Genomic DNA, 16,752 nt, shown 5'->3' with positions numbered 1-16,752 from the left:
GCATATCCTCCCTCATCAGCTCCACTCACCACACACCTCATTTGACACATGGTGGCTTGGTCACATGGCCTCATAGGTGGAAGAAGATCACAGAAGTATGTGAGTAAGTATGTGAACTGAAGTTTGTTCAAAACTAGTCTCCTCTTGGAACCTTCAGTGGTAGCCAATTTCATTTATTTTATCCTCAATCTTTTTATACTTAATAAGCTCAATTTAAACAATAATAGCCTGATTCCATAATTTCTTTTGGAGTTACCTGAAATACCTCTCTCATGACTACTGAAAATCTGGAGGCTATCAAAGACCAAAAATAATTTTGGTTTGTTGTCAGTAAACCCACATTTTCTCCTGCCCCCCCTTACCCTTCTGGTCAAGTTTCAAGTTCAGAAAGGTCAATCTGGAACTACTGCATACACTTCCAGCCCCTGAGTGGTGTTGCTAAGACGTTGGCATTTCCTTCCACTCAGAGAAGGAAGTCGAAGGCAAGTCAATTCACGCCTTGCCATCTTCCTCCTCTGCACAAATCACAGGAAGGCCTGGATATAGGACGTATTGGTTGGCAATTATATAGTTATTGGTTGGGGATTATACAAAATCTTTTGGGTGACCTCTGACTAAATGATTCCTTGTCTGATAAACACAGGCAGGCAGCAGTCAGAGGAGTGTGTATATATATTTGTGTGTGTGTGTGTGTGTGTATGTGTGTGTGTGTAAATTTAAGTCTTAAAAGTCTCTCTTTTGGATCCAATAGTACGTCCTATAAAAGAAGTTGATGGGAACTAACAAAAGAATGTATGGCACTTTATAAAATTTGTGTCACAATCACCTTTCCCTGGACAGTTGAAATAAATTAAATCTGTTCCAAATCTTATACCTGTCTTTCTGCTTTAATCTCTACATTGATTTTTGACCAAACAGCCTCAGGACTTGAAATAATCAAATTGCACCAGACAAAACACAAATGACCTATTTTGCTTTCAGACTGGTTTTTTTAGATTCAGTCTTTACTTACAATAATTGAAAAAAGAATTAAGCCAAAACATACAGTCAATAGCTGTCATCTTCATCAATTTTACTTTTCTACTAATGGATATAAGTCCAGTTGTTATTCTTGCAATCTGTCAATTGGATGTCAAAAAGCCATTTTGCAGCTGTTCAAAACTCATGGGCCCTTACAGGACCCATCATTACACTGTCACCTTTATTTCATTGGCAGATTTTTGAAATTGTTTATAATTTACACACACAAAAAGAGTTTTCTGCAAGAATCTTAGTCATATTTGGACAAATCAAAGACAGGTTTATTAATTAGTAAAAGTTAAATAACTATCTCCTAAAAATCTCTTACCTTCATTTTCTCTGTGATTTAAGATGTTTCTAATTACTTTTTCAGCCCACAATGGACAAGGCCTTATTTCCAATTTTTTTAAATGAATTTGACATTTTTTTTTTCTGAATAGAACATTTTCTTTCCTTAGTCTTTAAGAAAAAGTTAGTATCTGTTTTCACTATTTTTTTCCTGGCCAGGTTCAAAAACTATTTCTGTAATGCAAGATTTTTTTAAGTAAGAACTATTTTCTATGCCTACAGAAATACGATCAACATTTAAAATGTGGAAACTCTGCTCATTTTCCCTCTCCAAAATATTCTAACACCGTTCTTTGACATTAAGTTCTAAGTTCAATGTGTATCTCATGCCAGGCTTCCACCATCCTCGAGATGGACAGAGGAGGCTGGTGTGCTGCCTCTTAATAGATGAATGGATAAAGAAACTGTGGTATATATACACAATGGAATATTACTCAGCAATAAAAGAATAAAATTATGGCATTTGCAGATAAATGGATGGAGTTGGAGAATACCATGCTAAGCAAAGTAAGCCAATCCCAAAAAATCAAAGGCCGGATGTTTTCTCTGATACCTGGATGCTAATTCACATGGGGGTGGGGCATGGGACAAGTGGAGAAATTAAATTGAACAAAGGGGTGGGTAGGGAGGGGAAAGGGCAAGGGGATAGGAAAGATGGTGGAATGGGATGGTCTTCATTTCCCTTGGTACACGTATGACTGATTGCACAAATGGTGTGACCCTACTTTGTGTACAACCAGAGAAGTGAGAAATTGTGCTCCATTTGTGTACAATGAATGGAAAAGCATTCTGCTGTCAGGTATAACTGATTAGAACAAATAAATAAATAAATAAACAGAGTGTCTGCATATGGAAATCCCCTCTCCTCCATCCATTTCCTCATTGCAAGGGCCCCAGCAGGTGCAGTGGCTGAGGCTGTGGTTAATAGCCTTTCTCCTTCAGTTCCATTTCAGGAAGGACTATCAGCCTGCAGTGTCATCTGAGGCCAAAGGCGTAGCCAAAGCCTAGGGAGCCTTGGCTCCAAATGTCCAAACATAAGCCAAGATCAAGAAACTGGCCAAAAGCACAGGTTTTAAAGAAAGCAAGGGACCACTCAGATGCAGACCCTGAAGGTCAGCTCAGGGAGCCTCAAGGTCAGGGTGCTTCTGTGCTCAGGTCTGAAACCAACTGAGAAAAGACTCTGCTCTGGCCCAGCAGCAACCGCATGATCCCCCAGCTCGTGCCTCCAGTCACCCCGAGACCAACTTACACACGTGACCTAGCACTGTGTTGTTACTGCTGGGGTTACGGAGGGATGATACCACCCTATCACCTGCAACAGAAATATCAATAGAATCTGGCGAGGTAGGAGTAAGGAGATTGAAACACAGGGCCCGTAACATCACGCTTTTGGTTTTGATTTCCTTGATTTCAGGAACATGCAAGATGAAAAAAAATAGAAAATTTTTTTTTATTTTACAATTTGTGCTGAACGGATTAGTGAGATAAAAAGATCCTGAATCCTAGAATAATGATAAATGTGCCCGAACTAAACCATTAAGAACACGATTGAACAGTAGCATCTCATTAAATGAATGCAGGCACCACAGAAAGAACAGCAGCAACCCATCCTCAGTGGTTGGCTTTCTCCCATTTTGCCCCTGGAAAACACGGCCCACTCACCGTCAGTGATGGTCAGTTTTGCCACGAAGGTTTCATTTTCTCCAGAGCGGGCAGAGAAGCGGCAGCGGTACAGCCCCGAGTCCGAGGCGGTGGCGTTTGGGATGAGGATCCAGCTGCTCCTGCTGCCCTGGCTGCAGTTGCTACGGATTTGCCTGGGGAACTTTGAGGTGTAACTCCTCCCTTGGGACAAGTTGCAGCAGGTTAGGAGGTCTATCTGATAGGGCTGGATCTTTTCCCAGGTGACTTGATGCACCAGCCCATCCATCTGAAGCTGATAGTTGAGTGTGACATTTTTTCCAGATTCTGAGACGATGTGGTAATTCAATGGTGCATCTGTCTCAAAACTATCTGAAAAGAAACAGCAAGTGATTAGACTTAGGTAGTCACATTGTTGGACTCAGAGGTGGAAACCACCCAGAAAGCTCTATCAAAATGGTTGGCGATGTTATTTAATGGAGTTTCACCCTTGGTAAGTGATGACTTTATATTGCATTTTTGCAAGAGAAAGGAACTTCTTAAAGGCTGGTAGTCAGAAAAGAGGACTCGACATTCACACATAGTCTTGCAGTGTTTCTTGGTTAACCAGATAATGAGAAATATAACCAAAACCCCTGGCACTTTTCTCTTTAGTGATGTTATCATGAGTCTGAACTTCACAACACTCCTGTAGTCATGCTGAGCCAGTGACTCAGGATCCACTGTGAGTATCAAAATTTCCAGATTAGAGTCATACCAACTAGGCTTTTAGTGGTTATAAAAAAGGTACTAGAGGCCGGGGCTGTAGCTCAGCGGCAGAGCACTTGCCTAGCATATGTGAAGCACTGGGTTTGATCCCTAGCACCACATAAAAATAAACAAATAAAGGCATTCTATCCATCTACAACTACAAACATTTTTTTTAAAAAGGTACTAAATCATTTTCATTGAATATATGCATAAAATCATTTTTTAGACATATATGCTTGTATTGTGCCTCAATACAAGAGAGGGAGAATATTGATAGAGACTACACATGGAGTGAATTCCTGGTACCATGAAGTTCTCCAATATTCTTCCCACTCCCAATACCATTTCTGGAATTTCCAGCACAAGCATTCAGGAACTGCCCTAAATACCTGAAGTAACAGGTCCTAGTGTGTTCTATGTACCCATGGGGTTCCTGTGTCCCTTTTGGAAATCTGCAAAGTCAAACTTATTTTCAAAGTAATGTTAAGATGTAATGGACTCTCTTCACTCTTGATCTCTCCCAAGTATATGGCAAATTCGGCCAGAGGCTCTGACAGCCCACGGATGTGTGCTTGAACATGCATGTGTTTGGAATTGTGCTCAGCATCAACCTGTAGCACTGTAGTGTGATAGCTACAGCCTGTGTAAGCAAATGCTTTTTGGGTGCGTGCCTCAATAATTTTGAAGAGTATAAAAGGGTCCTGAGACCAAGAAGTTTGTGAACCTAATGGAGAGAATGAACTGAAGGAATGATTTCTCAAAGTTCTGGTAGGCAGAGCAGCAGCAGGGGTACCTGTTTGCAGGGATCACACCTTCCTTCCTCTGATGGCTACTGCTGCGGCCCAGGGTTTTGACCTGACATCTCAAGGGGAAGGAGGCCTGAGCAGGGGTGAGGTTGTGGAGCTCGTGGGCAACAGAGGAAACACTAAAGGGAAGGTGTCCATCATCTGTGTCATCCGTGTGGCCAGAAGCCTCTGACTTACAACAGGAACCACAGTGACAACAACCGAGGAGCCATGGGTGGAAGGAGATAAAAAGGAAGAGAAGAAGAAAAAGACAGAGCACAGTTAGAGATGTGGTCTCCCCTCCTGCCGCCCCGGCCTGGAGTGGCTGGGATCCCAGGCATGGGCCACGGGGCCGCCATGTGAGAGCCTCGGAGAAGGAATGTCTGACACACAGTAAGACTGACTATCTGGCACTTCACTATCTTCACGCTAACTGACAACACTGTGCGTACCACAGTTCACTCCCTACTGAGAGTCAGCTTCAGCCAGTGGTTCAGGTGTCAGAACGTCAAGAGAAGCCGCAACCCTCGGTTTTTCAGTCTGTGACCATGCAACTGTGCACCCGAGTTAACACTTCACCCACATGACAAGCACATCGAAACGCTTCTTCTGAAGTTTTAAACCAACACAAGAAAAGGGAAGGAAAAGGTGGAGAGGGAGAAAATTTATTTAAAAATGGGGAAAAGAATAAGGAAATTAAAGCTCAAAGAAAGGAAAAGGGAAATGAAAATTAAGATGGGAAAGAAAGAGAGGAGAGAAACGGAAGGAACGAGGGGCCACAGGAAGACGAGCTGAGTCGGACAGCAGCACCCCGTGCTGGGGAATGAGAGGACACACAGGAAACGGCGGGGTGTCCGCAAGCCCCGCAGGAGCCTGGGAGTAAGCGGCCCACAGGTCCTCGGTGTGGATTTGCTGTTTGACTTCAGGGCTCTCTCTCACAACTGCTTTTCTTCTTCCCTCTGGAGGCTTCTCTCTTCCTACGCAGGAGCCGTCTTCACCCGCCTCTCTCCCACAAACCTGCTCCCACGAAGCTACCCACACCTGTTGACTCAGGTACAAAGTGGGGGTCCTCCTCAGGAATATCTGCATTTTCACAGAGGATAGATCCATAAAGCAAGGGGGGATCCCCAGTGACACAGACCCAGGCCTTGGGGACACAGATGGAGGTGGCCCTGTGAGAGCAGGGTGCAGGGAGGTCACAGCACAGGCTCTGTATAAGGACCCAGGCCCACATATTCACAGACCCACACTAGAGCTTGAAGACCCAGGACAGGCAGTGGATTTGGAAGAACAGAATGGTCCCCATGGTCCCTTCCGGATGACCTGAGTGACTAAGTGGTGGTGGCAGATGAAGAGCAAGACCCACGGAGGCCTGCAGAATCTGCCTTGCCTCAGATGTGGCTTGTGGCTTCTCGGGTGACCTGGTCCTCCTGCGTGGCCAGATGGAAGGCTACCCAAGGATGACACCGAACATAACAACCAGGAAGCCCCCCCACAAACAAGACCCTCACCCTGACACACTGGGAGTTCAAAAGTGAGTCCATCCAAATCAGGGACCCAACTATCCTAGTGAAGAGGGAAGGAGGAGGTGGATTCTAATGTCATGCCGAAAACAGAAATGAAAGTAACCGCTCCAGTTTACTCCACACCTACATTCAGCTGTGTGGACTGGGTTATTTTTACATGAGTTTATTGCGGGGCGACATCCTGAAGCACTCTGTACCTTGCATGTGACTTTTCTGGCATGACAGTCGATCATTCCTAAAGTCATTTCAGTGCTTCGTGCCCTTCCTCAAGCACCACTCAGTCCTAGGAGTCCACACCTTCCTGGTCACACCTGTGCCTCATGCCTCAGCCCTCGTGCACCTGTAATCCTGCTGCCTCAGACTCCTGAATCTCTGGAATTACAGAGACATACCCCCGTGCCGGGCCTAGCCAGGCCTTTTTACAGTTCTCTTTTCTTAACGCTGAGAGCCATGCTTCACCTGGAGTAGAGGAGAACTCAATATTGTTTTCTTTAAAGAGAGAGAGAGAGAATTTTAATATTTATTTTTTGGTTTTTGGTGGACACAACATCTTTGTTTGTATGTGGTGCTGAGGATCGAACCCGGGCCGCACGCATGCCAGGCGAGCGCACTACCGCTTGAGCCACATCCCCAGCCCCAAGAACTCAATATTTTTTGAATAAAGAATTAATTTGCACTTTCACTCTGTAGGCAGTATTCTGTATCTTTGGGTGGATCGAGGGTATTTACATCCAGAATAACTATAAATATTAAAATTGTGTTTTAAATGGTATTTGCAATGCCAGAGTGAATTCATGGCTATGTTCCAAGCAGAGGTCACCAGTATGTGTAGATTCAGAAAAAGACACCCATGTTTCCACAGAGCCACCCTGTAAGGAGCAGTCTCCCCAACATAATCCAACTGCATGCTGATCAAGTCCTGAAGTCTAACTACCAGTTTACAGAGAGCAGAGAAACGTGCAGAATGACCCATGGGAAAGCAGTGCGTGGGATATGAAAACCCGAAACAAAAGATGAGGGAGAAGGGAGGGGGGGAACTAAAGGGGAGAGACGTATCAACCAGTTCCAGTGCATGGAGTTGAAAAACGGACACTGGGAGGACGACTGGAGGTGTGAGGTGGAGGTTCAGAATGTAATAAGAACTGAGTAAGAGGAGGTTTGAGATACAGGCAATCACATGGGTCCCAACTTGACGGTTCACCTAGACGGCGCACGGAGTTCACGATGCTCTTCTTTCCACATTGGTGTATGATTGTCATTTCCATAACAAAAGATGTAATAGCTGCACCATGAGGTCTGGGAAGACGGAGACTAAGCTGCTGTACACACCTTCACCCATGACCACGGCTCATGCTCAAAACAATATAATCAGGTGATATAGGATGGGACTGGAGGGCTGGGGATATGGCTCAGTTGGTAGAGTGCTTGCCTCGCATGCCCAAAGCCTTGGGTTCAATCCCCAGCACTACCAGGAAAAAAACAAAATAAGGGACTGGTTCACGGGTGGAAAACAGAACTTTAACTTTTCCAAGGTGCAGTACTGGCAAATAGCAGAACCCAAAACCAGATGAAAACATTGGGTTTCAGAGCCCTACGGTTTCCACGCCAGAACCCCAGCCCCTGTGGAAGCCTCCCATTGTCTTTAGCCTCTACCTCCGAGTGGACTGATGCTTCTTCACCTCTGAGTAGGGTCTCTCTCCAGCCCTGAGAGACCCTATGGTGCCATCCACCCCTCTTTCTCCTCCCCTTTTCATTGACTTTCTGGAAGGAGTGGGTTCTTCTCCTGGCTCTGCCCCCTGGTTTCTCACGAGGACCTCATGCAATCTAGCACCCATCTGACCATTCGCCAACACTGCAAATGTCACCAAGTCCTTGGCCCTGAGCACCAGCTGTGTGGCCTTCCTGAAAACAGTCCACCCACCCTTGGTTTTGGTGACATAGGCTTTCCTGTCCCTCTCCCCTCCTCTGGCCTCCCTGTACCGCCTCTTGAGTACTTCCTTGATTGGTCCTTTTCAATGCGGCCATGCCCCAGGGTCACCTTGCCCTCCCCCTCCACACACCATCCTTGGGTGACCCTATCTACTTTCACTTGTCAACCACTTCTCCTGTGCAGGTGAAGTGCAAATCTCTAATTCCCTCTCTGACAGGCCTCTCCAGAGCTTCTGAAACAAGAACAAGAACATGTTCTCTTGAAGTTCAAACCAGACTACAAGTGGAGCAGCTCAGAATTGCCCTAAGCCTTCTGTGGAGCGCTGTTACTGTACCAGCCCAGTTGGAGTGAGAATGATAACAGAGGCTTCACGTGTTCCCAGCCGTGCCCAGAGGATGAAGATGCTCAGTTGAGAACCTTTCCAAAAACTCTTAAGAATGACCCATATAAATGCATAATAAAATGTTGACTGCATAGTGATTAATTATAATGCATAATGATTAAGGAAGCATTCTAAAATGACCTGTGACAGAGCTCTCAAAAATAAGCAGGCAAATAAAGCAGTTACAAGCAAGGTCCAGAGCGTGGAGAAGGGGCACTTCTGGAGCTCACAGGGCATGCAGTACGGAGGCTGTGCTGAGGGCAGCCTAAATTTTTCCAGAATTGCTTTGACTCCCTCAGAGTTCTGCCTATGACAGCCAAAAGTGAAGAAGTCAGTCAGCGGCAGCACCAAGCAGAACAAAATGGGAACAAATCAGATCCTGTAACCTTCAGTAGGTCGGCCCGCGACCAGGAAGCCGAGCCACACACGTGCCAACTGCTAAGAACTCCCTGTGACGCGCTCATGCTAAACACAGGAGGCAGAGATAGTGTCAGATGGCTAGGTGTCCATCAGCAGATGAGTGGATAAGAAAAGGGGGCATAGATACACAATGGATGACACTTCTCTAAAAAGCTGCAGCGTTCCATGATGACCAGATTGGGGGATGAGTTGAACATGTCCCCACATACACATGGCACACCCCAGTTTCTGGGAATGTGACCTAATCTGAAAATAGGGCTGTTGCAATTGTTAAGATGAGGTCATGCTGGCATAGGTGCCTGATCTCCTTGTACAAAGGGAAACTTCAGCTGAGCACAGAAGCACACACTTGTAATCCCAGCGGATTGGGAGGTTAAGACAGAAGGGTTGTGAATTTTAAGCCAGCGCCAGCAACTTAGTGAGGCACTTACCAACTCAGCAAGACCCTGGATCTAAATAAAATATGTATTTTTTAAAAAGGTCTGGGACGTGGCTCAGTGATTGAGCACCCTGGGTTCAATTCTCAGTTCCAAAAAAAAAAAAAGCACAGGGACAGGGCACAGGGAAAAGGCCATGAGAAGATGAAGGCAGAGACTGGGGGTGCTTCTGTCTACATCCAGCAAATGCCAAACATCACCAGCACCTGGCAGAAACAGAGAAAGGCCTGAGACAACCCTCGCCTTGACTCTCTCTCAGCCTCCTTAACTGCCGGACAGTGCGTCTCTGCTGTGTGCACCACCCAGATGGTGACGCCTTGTTACGGCGATCCAGGCGTCAGGACCTCACCCTCCGAGGACGGTCCAGGTTCACGTTTCAGGATGTCTGGGGGCTCCAGTCAGCAGCAGCAAGTGCGCCCTGCTAGGAGAAGCAGCAGCCCCCTGTCATGTGCTGCCGTCCCCATCCTTCATGTAGAGTGCAGATAAAAGGTAAAGGAACTAAACAAGATAAAACAGCTAAAGCGTTGCTTGCCTGAAAGGCACAGATAAACCTGGAAGGATGAAAGCACAGTCTAGAGATAAAGCAGCCTGACAAAGCTGCCACAAGGGCAGGCCAGGCAGGGACTTCTGTCTAAATGAAAGAAAGTAACTAGAATCAGGAGGGCCGTCCCGGACGCAGAGAGAGACTCAGCCCCAAACCTGCGTACACAGTGGAGATGTGCAGTGTGTCCACAACGCCACACACCTGTCTACGCACAAAAGAGCAAGTGACTCGCACGCAGCCTGGGCAGATTCACGATTCCCGGCACCTGCCACTCCAGGGTGTTTCCTGGAGTGAAACTGGGTGAAACAGCCCAGGCTGTTTCCCAAGCCAGCTCCTGGGGCTCCCGACACTTGGGATCCTCTCACTGTAACTTCTGTTCAGGTTCTAATTGTGCAAAAGATAAGTTCCGGTCTTTCTGCCCTGGCACAGTTAGAGCAACGCTTTTCATTTAAGCCAGTACCATAAAGTTGCTAAAGCCCATGAAAAAAAGTCTGACTTTTGAGCAATTCTGAGGTTTTCCCAACCAGAAAAACAACTAATGAATCGGATGTACAAATTTTAAATAGTATATTTCTGAGGTCTTATAAAGCTAAAAGATGACAATACAGCCCAAGACTATTGATTTTTTTTTCCTACCAAATTCTTACCAGCAGGGCCCCCAGATAATGCAGACTTTCTTCATAGTAAGTTCTTAATGGAAAAAGATACTTTGAGTAAGAGTCTCTAACCATCCCCACAAGAGGGTAGATTATGTCCCTGAAGACTACATTAAGCAGGTTATCTCACTTAGAAGACACTTTCAATGTATTTTAAAAGTAAAACAAACTTTGAAATTAGTCCTTACTATGAGCCAGCATGACATGTGCTACCCCAACTGATCTCCACAGATCAGTCACCATCTGGTGAATGGCAGAGATGTTCACACTAGGCAGGGGGTTGCAGGGCCACAGGAACAAGTCCTGCCATCATTGACACCCACAAAGCGGCTGAGACAGACCCAGAGGTTTCTTTTCCCCTGCAGTGGGGCTGGATTTCACAGAAGCAAACTAGTCCCCAAGGAAGCCCCAGTTCCTAGGTATCTTATGTTCTGATAACCTAAATCCTATACTTAGAAACTGCTTTCCGTCCTTGTCCTTGCTGGAATGCACACAACAATTTCCGTTCCAGGCAGGCACCAACACATTTGTGTGATGTCGTCCATTTGACTGTTTTCCAAGTGGAAGGACAGGAAGCCTCCCGGTGAGTGTGCGCAGGGCAACAGGCCAACAAGCTGGGTGTGCCTGTGACCTGGGTGGGGAGACTCATGCAGGAGGACGGATCACAAGCAGCAGCAGTGAGATCTCATCTCTTGGCTTCCTCTTTCTTTCCTTCCACATTCATACATTCATTCGTTCCCAAAGATGACAGCAGTTATTGAAATAAAGACAAATCAGGAAAAAATTCTGAGTTAGGGAAGAGACCCCAGTGTGGTGGTTGGGATAGAGATGACAATTTCCAGAAGAATGAAGTGGCAGGAGCACCACTTCCTCGCAGAGGTGCTGGGGTCCACAGAGACCCCAGAATGGGCTTCTGTGAGTTCCGCAGGGTGGCCATGCTGACCAGGGCTCACCAACACTAGCAAAGGTTCTCTGGCCAAACAGAAGTATTTTCCAGAAACGACTCTGCTCAGGCCCCTGAACTCAAGACACCCGATTACCTATGTGCATCGAGCACATCCAGTCCAAGTTCAATTCCCCTCCTCTTTGCACATTTCCTGCCCATGTCACTGTTCATTTTATAACTACTTTATCATATTTATTTCATATTTCCAGTTGGGGGGAAATACAAGAGAGAACAAACAGAGAAGAAATAGGTAGCATTTCTGATGAAATTTGAAAGATGATGAAGGCATCAGTGTGATGTTGAAATGAGAAAACAAATACATGACACACCTATCCATAAGGTGTGCACACACATAGGTGTGGGCTTGCACACGTCAGCTTCCATGGAAACAAATGATTTCGTAAAGTTATCACACTGTTCTCCAGGATTCATGAATCTTTCCAATCTGATTGCTAACTAATTACTTTTACTCAAAAGTAACACTGAGTTAAACTAATTTTTCCTGAAATTTCTGCAACAATTTCTGAAAAATTCTGCAAAAAGAACATACAAGAAATGCAAGACACTTTCTTTAAAGAAAGGGAGCATAAGACCCTCTGGTCTCACTGAGCATTGCATAGATCTCCAGTCAGTAATACAGAGAACACTTAGTGAAAAGCAAGCTAAAAATTCACCCTTGGAGAGCTCTCCCTGAACATATGGATAGGCGCCCACTCCACTTAGCAAAGCATTTGGTGCTGAACAGGCCAGAGGTAGGAAAGGCCAGGATTTCTTGGGGGCTTAGCTTTCCATATAACATGTGTGCTCCTTGTAGAGGAAAAAGAAATGATGAATGGGAAGAATTGGAAGGCTAGAACCTAACCTGGGGTTTCCTAATGAGCCCCCAAATACCCTGCACCACAGAGAGCCCAGCAGCACCCAGAGGAGGCTGGGCTTCATGGGAACACTGAGCAGGTGCTCCCAAGGCTACCTGGACACCCTGGGATCCCTTCATCCTTCTCTGGCACCCCAACTTCTGTTGCTCTCTCCCAACTGCTAGCACCTGCCGTGTCTGTTGGAAGGCCCCCTGAGGCTGAAGGAACCCACCTTTCCCAGTCATCTACACACCCACAGAGACCTGACCCCGCGACTGGCAGGAGCAGGGTTCCCTCTGCTCATCAGGACACTCTCAGAGTCCTCTGCCTGAACCCCCATCAGGCTGAAGTTCACCAACCTGAACTTGGCTGAATTCCAGGCCCGGCCCCATCTCCTTCCCTTTCTACTGGTGACCCTCATGGATTTTCCTGAGAATACTCCCTAAAACATACTTTCCCCATTTGTCCTACAAAGCCCTGTTTCTGGAGAATGCAGTTCAAGGCAGACACGGTGCTGGAACTCCTCCAGTTTTACCTGGAACTGAGCACTGCACCATGCCTTACTGTCAGACCTGGAGGGGAGGCCCCCAAGGCCTTGCAGTCACCTTCAGGATAACACGGTTGAGTCAGCTGAGATCTCCCTCTTTGACTCCGTCTGACCCCATTAGTCTCCAAGGCCTTGCTGGTCTCAGTTCTCTCCCTGGCCCTGCCCAGAGCCATTTCTCTGCCACTGAGCCCAATAGCCTTAATTTTCTTTTCACACTTTTCTATAACTCTTGTGTAAGAAATGACCACACTTGCAAAATATAAACTGCTGTGTTGTCTAAATTTTTGTAGATTTTTTGTTTTTCTTAATTATCATGAGCTTTTTGCAAGCAAAAATAATTTCTAAAATATGTGTTTGTTGGTTGATACTTCACCATGTTCTGAAGGCTTCCATGTGGTCATGCCATAAATTGTGCTTCTTTTAACCTCAGGAAAAAGCTTACGTTAACCTTTGCATATAGGTTATGATCAATAACAACTTGCTAACTCCATTTATTTCATCTGCAGGAGATAAAAGCAGTATCAGAGAGATCTGCAGAGGAGAAAGTATGACTTCTAAACCAAAAGGAACGAAAACATGAGAGTTGTAAGCAGTTTCCTTTAAGGACGATTGAAATGGTTATCTAAATGAATGCTCTGATTCTAGCCCTTTCCCCCCTCCAATCCACATTGCAACCCAAACTCTATGGTTGAAATGTGCATCAGATCCTGACACATCTTTATTTAAAAGTTCCTTGCTCCCCGCTGCTACTCCAGGACAAAGCACGTGTTCTTTAGCAAAAACGTTCCATGCTTCTCCTCCTTCCTTTTTGCCAGTCTTGTCTCCTACTAGAAGCTCCCATGTACTGCAGTTTCCCTCTGCCGAGAGCCCTCCTGTGCTCCTGTCTCCTCGCTCCAGGAAGATTGCTCTTTACCTGTAAACTCAACTGTGATTGCACCTCCGTGGACGAATATTCTATTACTCATCCCAAGGTAGGCTAACTACTCCCTCCTCTGTTTTACTTCTAGACCTGCTACAAATAAATGTTTTCTTTGTTGCCATTTCTCCTTGGCCTTGGATATTGAGTCCCTGGGGGCAGCACGCCCACTCTTAGCAATACCAAGCACTTTCAGTTTTGTGGAAAGATGGCGGAGGGATCACCTCCCAGGAGGACACCGTATCGAGTTCAGTGGGTGAGACCAGGTTCTGCAGGAGTTCAGAGCTTCATTCCCAGGTTTGCCACAGGGAAACACACCCAGAAACTGACCCTCCTGATACCGCGTCCCTTGGAGCACCAACCCGCACCACAGTATTTATGGCTTTAATACCTTCTCTACAAAAGCTCCAGGTGCTGTTCAAACCACAGAAAGATGGACAATATTTCTCACAACTCTCAGAGGGAGGAGAGGCTGAAGTTATTTAGTTCAAGCTATAATGAAGTTAAAATGAAAAATACAACAATATTGAAAAACCAGTGTGAATGTGACCATGGTAGGGATAGCTATGATCATCAATCTGTCCAGCAGGGAAGCGATCAAGGAAAGAGCAGCAAGAAGAAACAAGCAAGCAGGAGTGTCCATGTCTCTTATCCTTAGTTTAAAAGGACATTGTGTGTGTGTGTGTGTGTGTGTGTGTGAGTGTGTGTGTGTGTGTGTGTGTGTGTGTGTGAGAGAGAGAGAGAGAGAGAGAGAGATGGGGGAGGACGGAAGTAAAATAAAAGGAAATAATATGTTTAGTCAGCATTCAATTTCTGTTCTTTATACATTAGAGGAAAGGTCTACAAATCAATCCTAGGAAGCAATACTTTTCAATAAAGCATTATATATGTGAAGATGGCTATCAAGCATTAGTTGAAATAGTGAATACTGGAAATAATCTAAATGTCCAGCAATGTAATAAGGTTAAGTGAATTATGAGGAATAAAGATGTCAGTGTGTCAACATTGGGAATTTTTATGATATAATATACAGAAAAAATTATCCATGGTATCTATGCTTTGCCTAATGCCAAAATATGTGTGCCTCTGAATAAGAGTTGAATGGGAAATGACATAGAAGGGAGTCCGAAACATTGTCACTTAATTTTTACACTCTTTACTATATAATCAGATCTGCCCATACAGCTAGAGAGATAGGTCATAATTATATTAAACTAAGAACCTTTGCCCACCAAAAGATGTCTCTAATCCTATTTGGGCTGTGACCTTAACTTTTTGTTCAACTGAGTTCAACAAACTCTTCGTTTTCTTGAAGCCACTCAAAGTGCTTCTTAATTTCTTCACTTTAACATAAAATGGTGAAGCCCTGTTATGGGAAGGATGTTGTCCAAATCTAGAGACAAAATCAGTGATGCTGAAGAGAGTGGCCGGCCTCTTTTCCAATGCAGCCCATTCCGGGCTTTCTGTGTATTTATAAGCACATCTTCTTCCTCTGTCTTTCTGTGTATTTATAAGCACATCTTCTTCCTCTGTAATCCAAGACAGGGTAAATAAAACTGCATAAATTTTGTGACCGAAATGTCTAGATCATGAACTTCTTTAAATTTTTGGACATAAAGCTCCTCCCCCCAAGGGCTGGAATGCTTGTCATCCCATTGCTGAGGTCTCAGCTCCCACACTCTGTAAGAGACAGGATCCTCACCTGATGGTACTCACTATCTGTTACTGAGCGCACACTCTGCACGTGCTGTTTTAACCTGGACACTTACATTGTCACATCATTTTATGAAACAGGCCAGAGAAGACTCAGACTGTGCCCCTAGCCACTGGTGAGAAACGCAGTCTCTGGCTATGTCCCCCAAACCCCAGGTGGGACATAGCACAAGCAGCTGGGAGCTAGAGGGCATTTAGGGGACAGTTGGATTTGTTGGTTGGTTCTTCCTAATTAGAGTGAGGTTATCCCAGACTTAAATGTTGCTTCTCTTGTTATAAATAGAGGCAGCAGGAAAGACCACCCTGCGGGGGGGGGGGGGGGGGCTGCCCCAGGCACCAGCAGCAGATGGAGGTCCAAGGAGGGTGGAGCGTGCCAGCCTCATCGCTCCCAACCGGCCTGCAGGCAGCCACCAGCAGCCTCTCCCCTGGACCTGCTGGGCATCTTCCCTGGCTCCACCCCGACCTTCATGAAGACGGGGAGGAGGAGAGGCATCCTGAGAGTATCAGGGATAGCTAGCGGGGAAGAAGGATCATGGGATGTTTTAGAAAACGGGCTGTCAGGGCTTGGAAAACAAAGCAAGTCCTTAATTGAGGAGATAAATGCTCCTAAGGGATTTGTTACTGTCACAGATCACAGACAGGATGATTTGGCAATTTCTGTAGCTCATTTCTCACTGTGGGAAAGGACTGGTTTGGCCACAGAGGGAAAACAAAATAAACACTTTACTTTCTAAAATGTGGTACTTTTATCAAAGCAAGAACTGCCAAAAGCAACTCCAGAGTTTCATTCATCTACGTTTATGCAGTAGAGTGTGAATCGTTGTTTAAAGCACATAGCTTTAGAGCAAACTTAGTAAATCTATTAAGGCAGATTGCATCCACAAAAATTTAAATTCTGACCATGGGTTAAGCACCAGGGGCAGTTGAGCAAAGGTGGTGGAGGTCATTTTGCAAACAAGAGCTCACGGGCAGGCAGCAGCTGCTGTGGGTAGAGAATCTACCCAGGGCTCAGGTGTCCTAATCCACTTCCAGCGTGCATGCTATCAAGCAAGGGACAGCCAAAGAGAGATGGGAGAAACCTCAGACAGGCTAGAAGAACTGGAAAATTACAGACCACCACAAACGAAAGAGCAAAAGAAAGACATTTCTTAGAGAAGCATGGAGGAAATGCTGGCCCCCAGTCTTCTCCATCATTTCCATTGCTCCTAACGAGCCTTATGGACACGAAGTGAGCAGGGGACATGCATCCGTTCTCCCACAAATATTTGTAAAGGTTGGAAAGTAACGTCTTTATGATCAATATTAGCACTTTTTTTTTTTCCAGAGCAATCATCTAAAAT

At 45.5% G+C, this 16,752-nt stretch overlaps 1 protein-coding gene across 1 annotated transcript in view; it reads right to left on the bottom strand.

Moving 5' to 3' along the window:
• The window catches only part of Cd226 (CD226 molecule), a 59,581-nt gene that overhangs the window by 19,188 nt on the left and 23,641 nt on the right, over positions 1–16,752 (bottom strand). Inside the window, exon 3 of the mRNA XM_076837207.2 lies at positions 3,031–3,378. Within this exon, the coding sequence (XP_076693322.2) occupies positions 3,031–3,378 (348 nt within the window). The remainder of the gene's footprint in view (positions 1–3,030; positions 3,379–16,752) is intronic.

This window comes from Callospermophilus lateralis, chromosome 17 (assembly GCF_048772815.1).
Source record: "Callospermophilus lateralis isolate mCalLat2 chromosome 17, mCalLat2.hap1, whole genome shotgun sequence".
NCBI classification, from domain to species: Eukaryota; Metazoa; Chordata; class Mammalia; order Rodentia; family Sciuridae; genus Callospermophilus; species Callospermophilus lateralis.
Note: the sequence above shows the minus strand (reverse complement) of the source record. Positions and strands in the feature narration are given on the sequence as shown.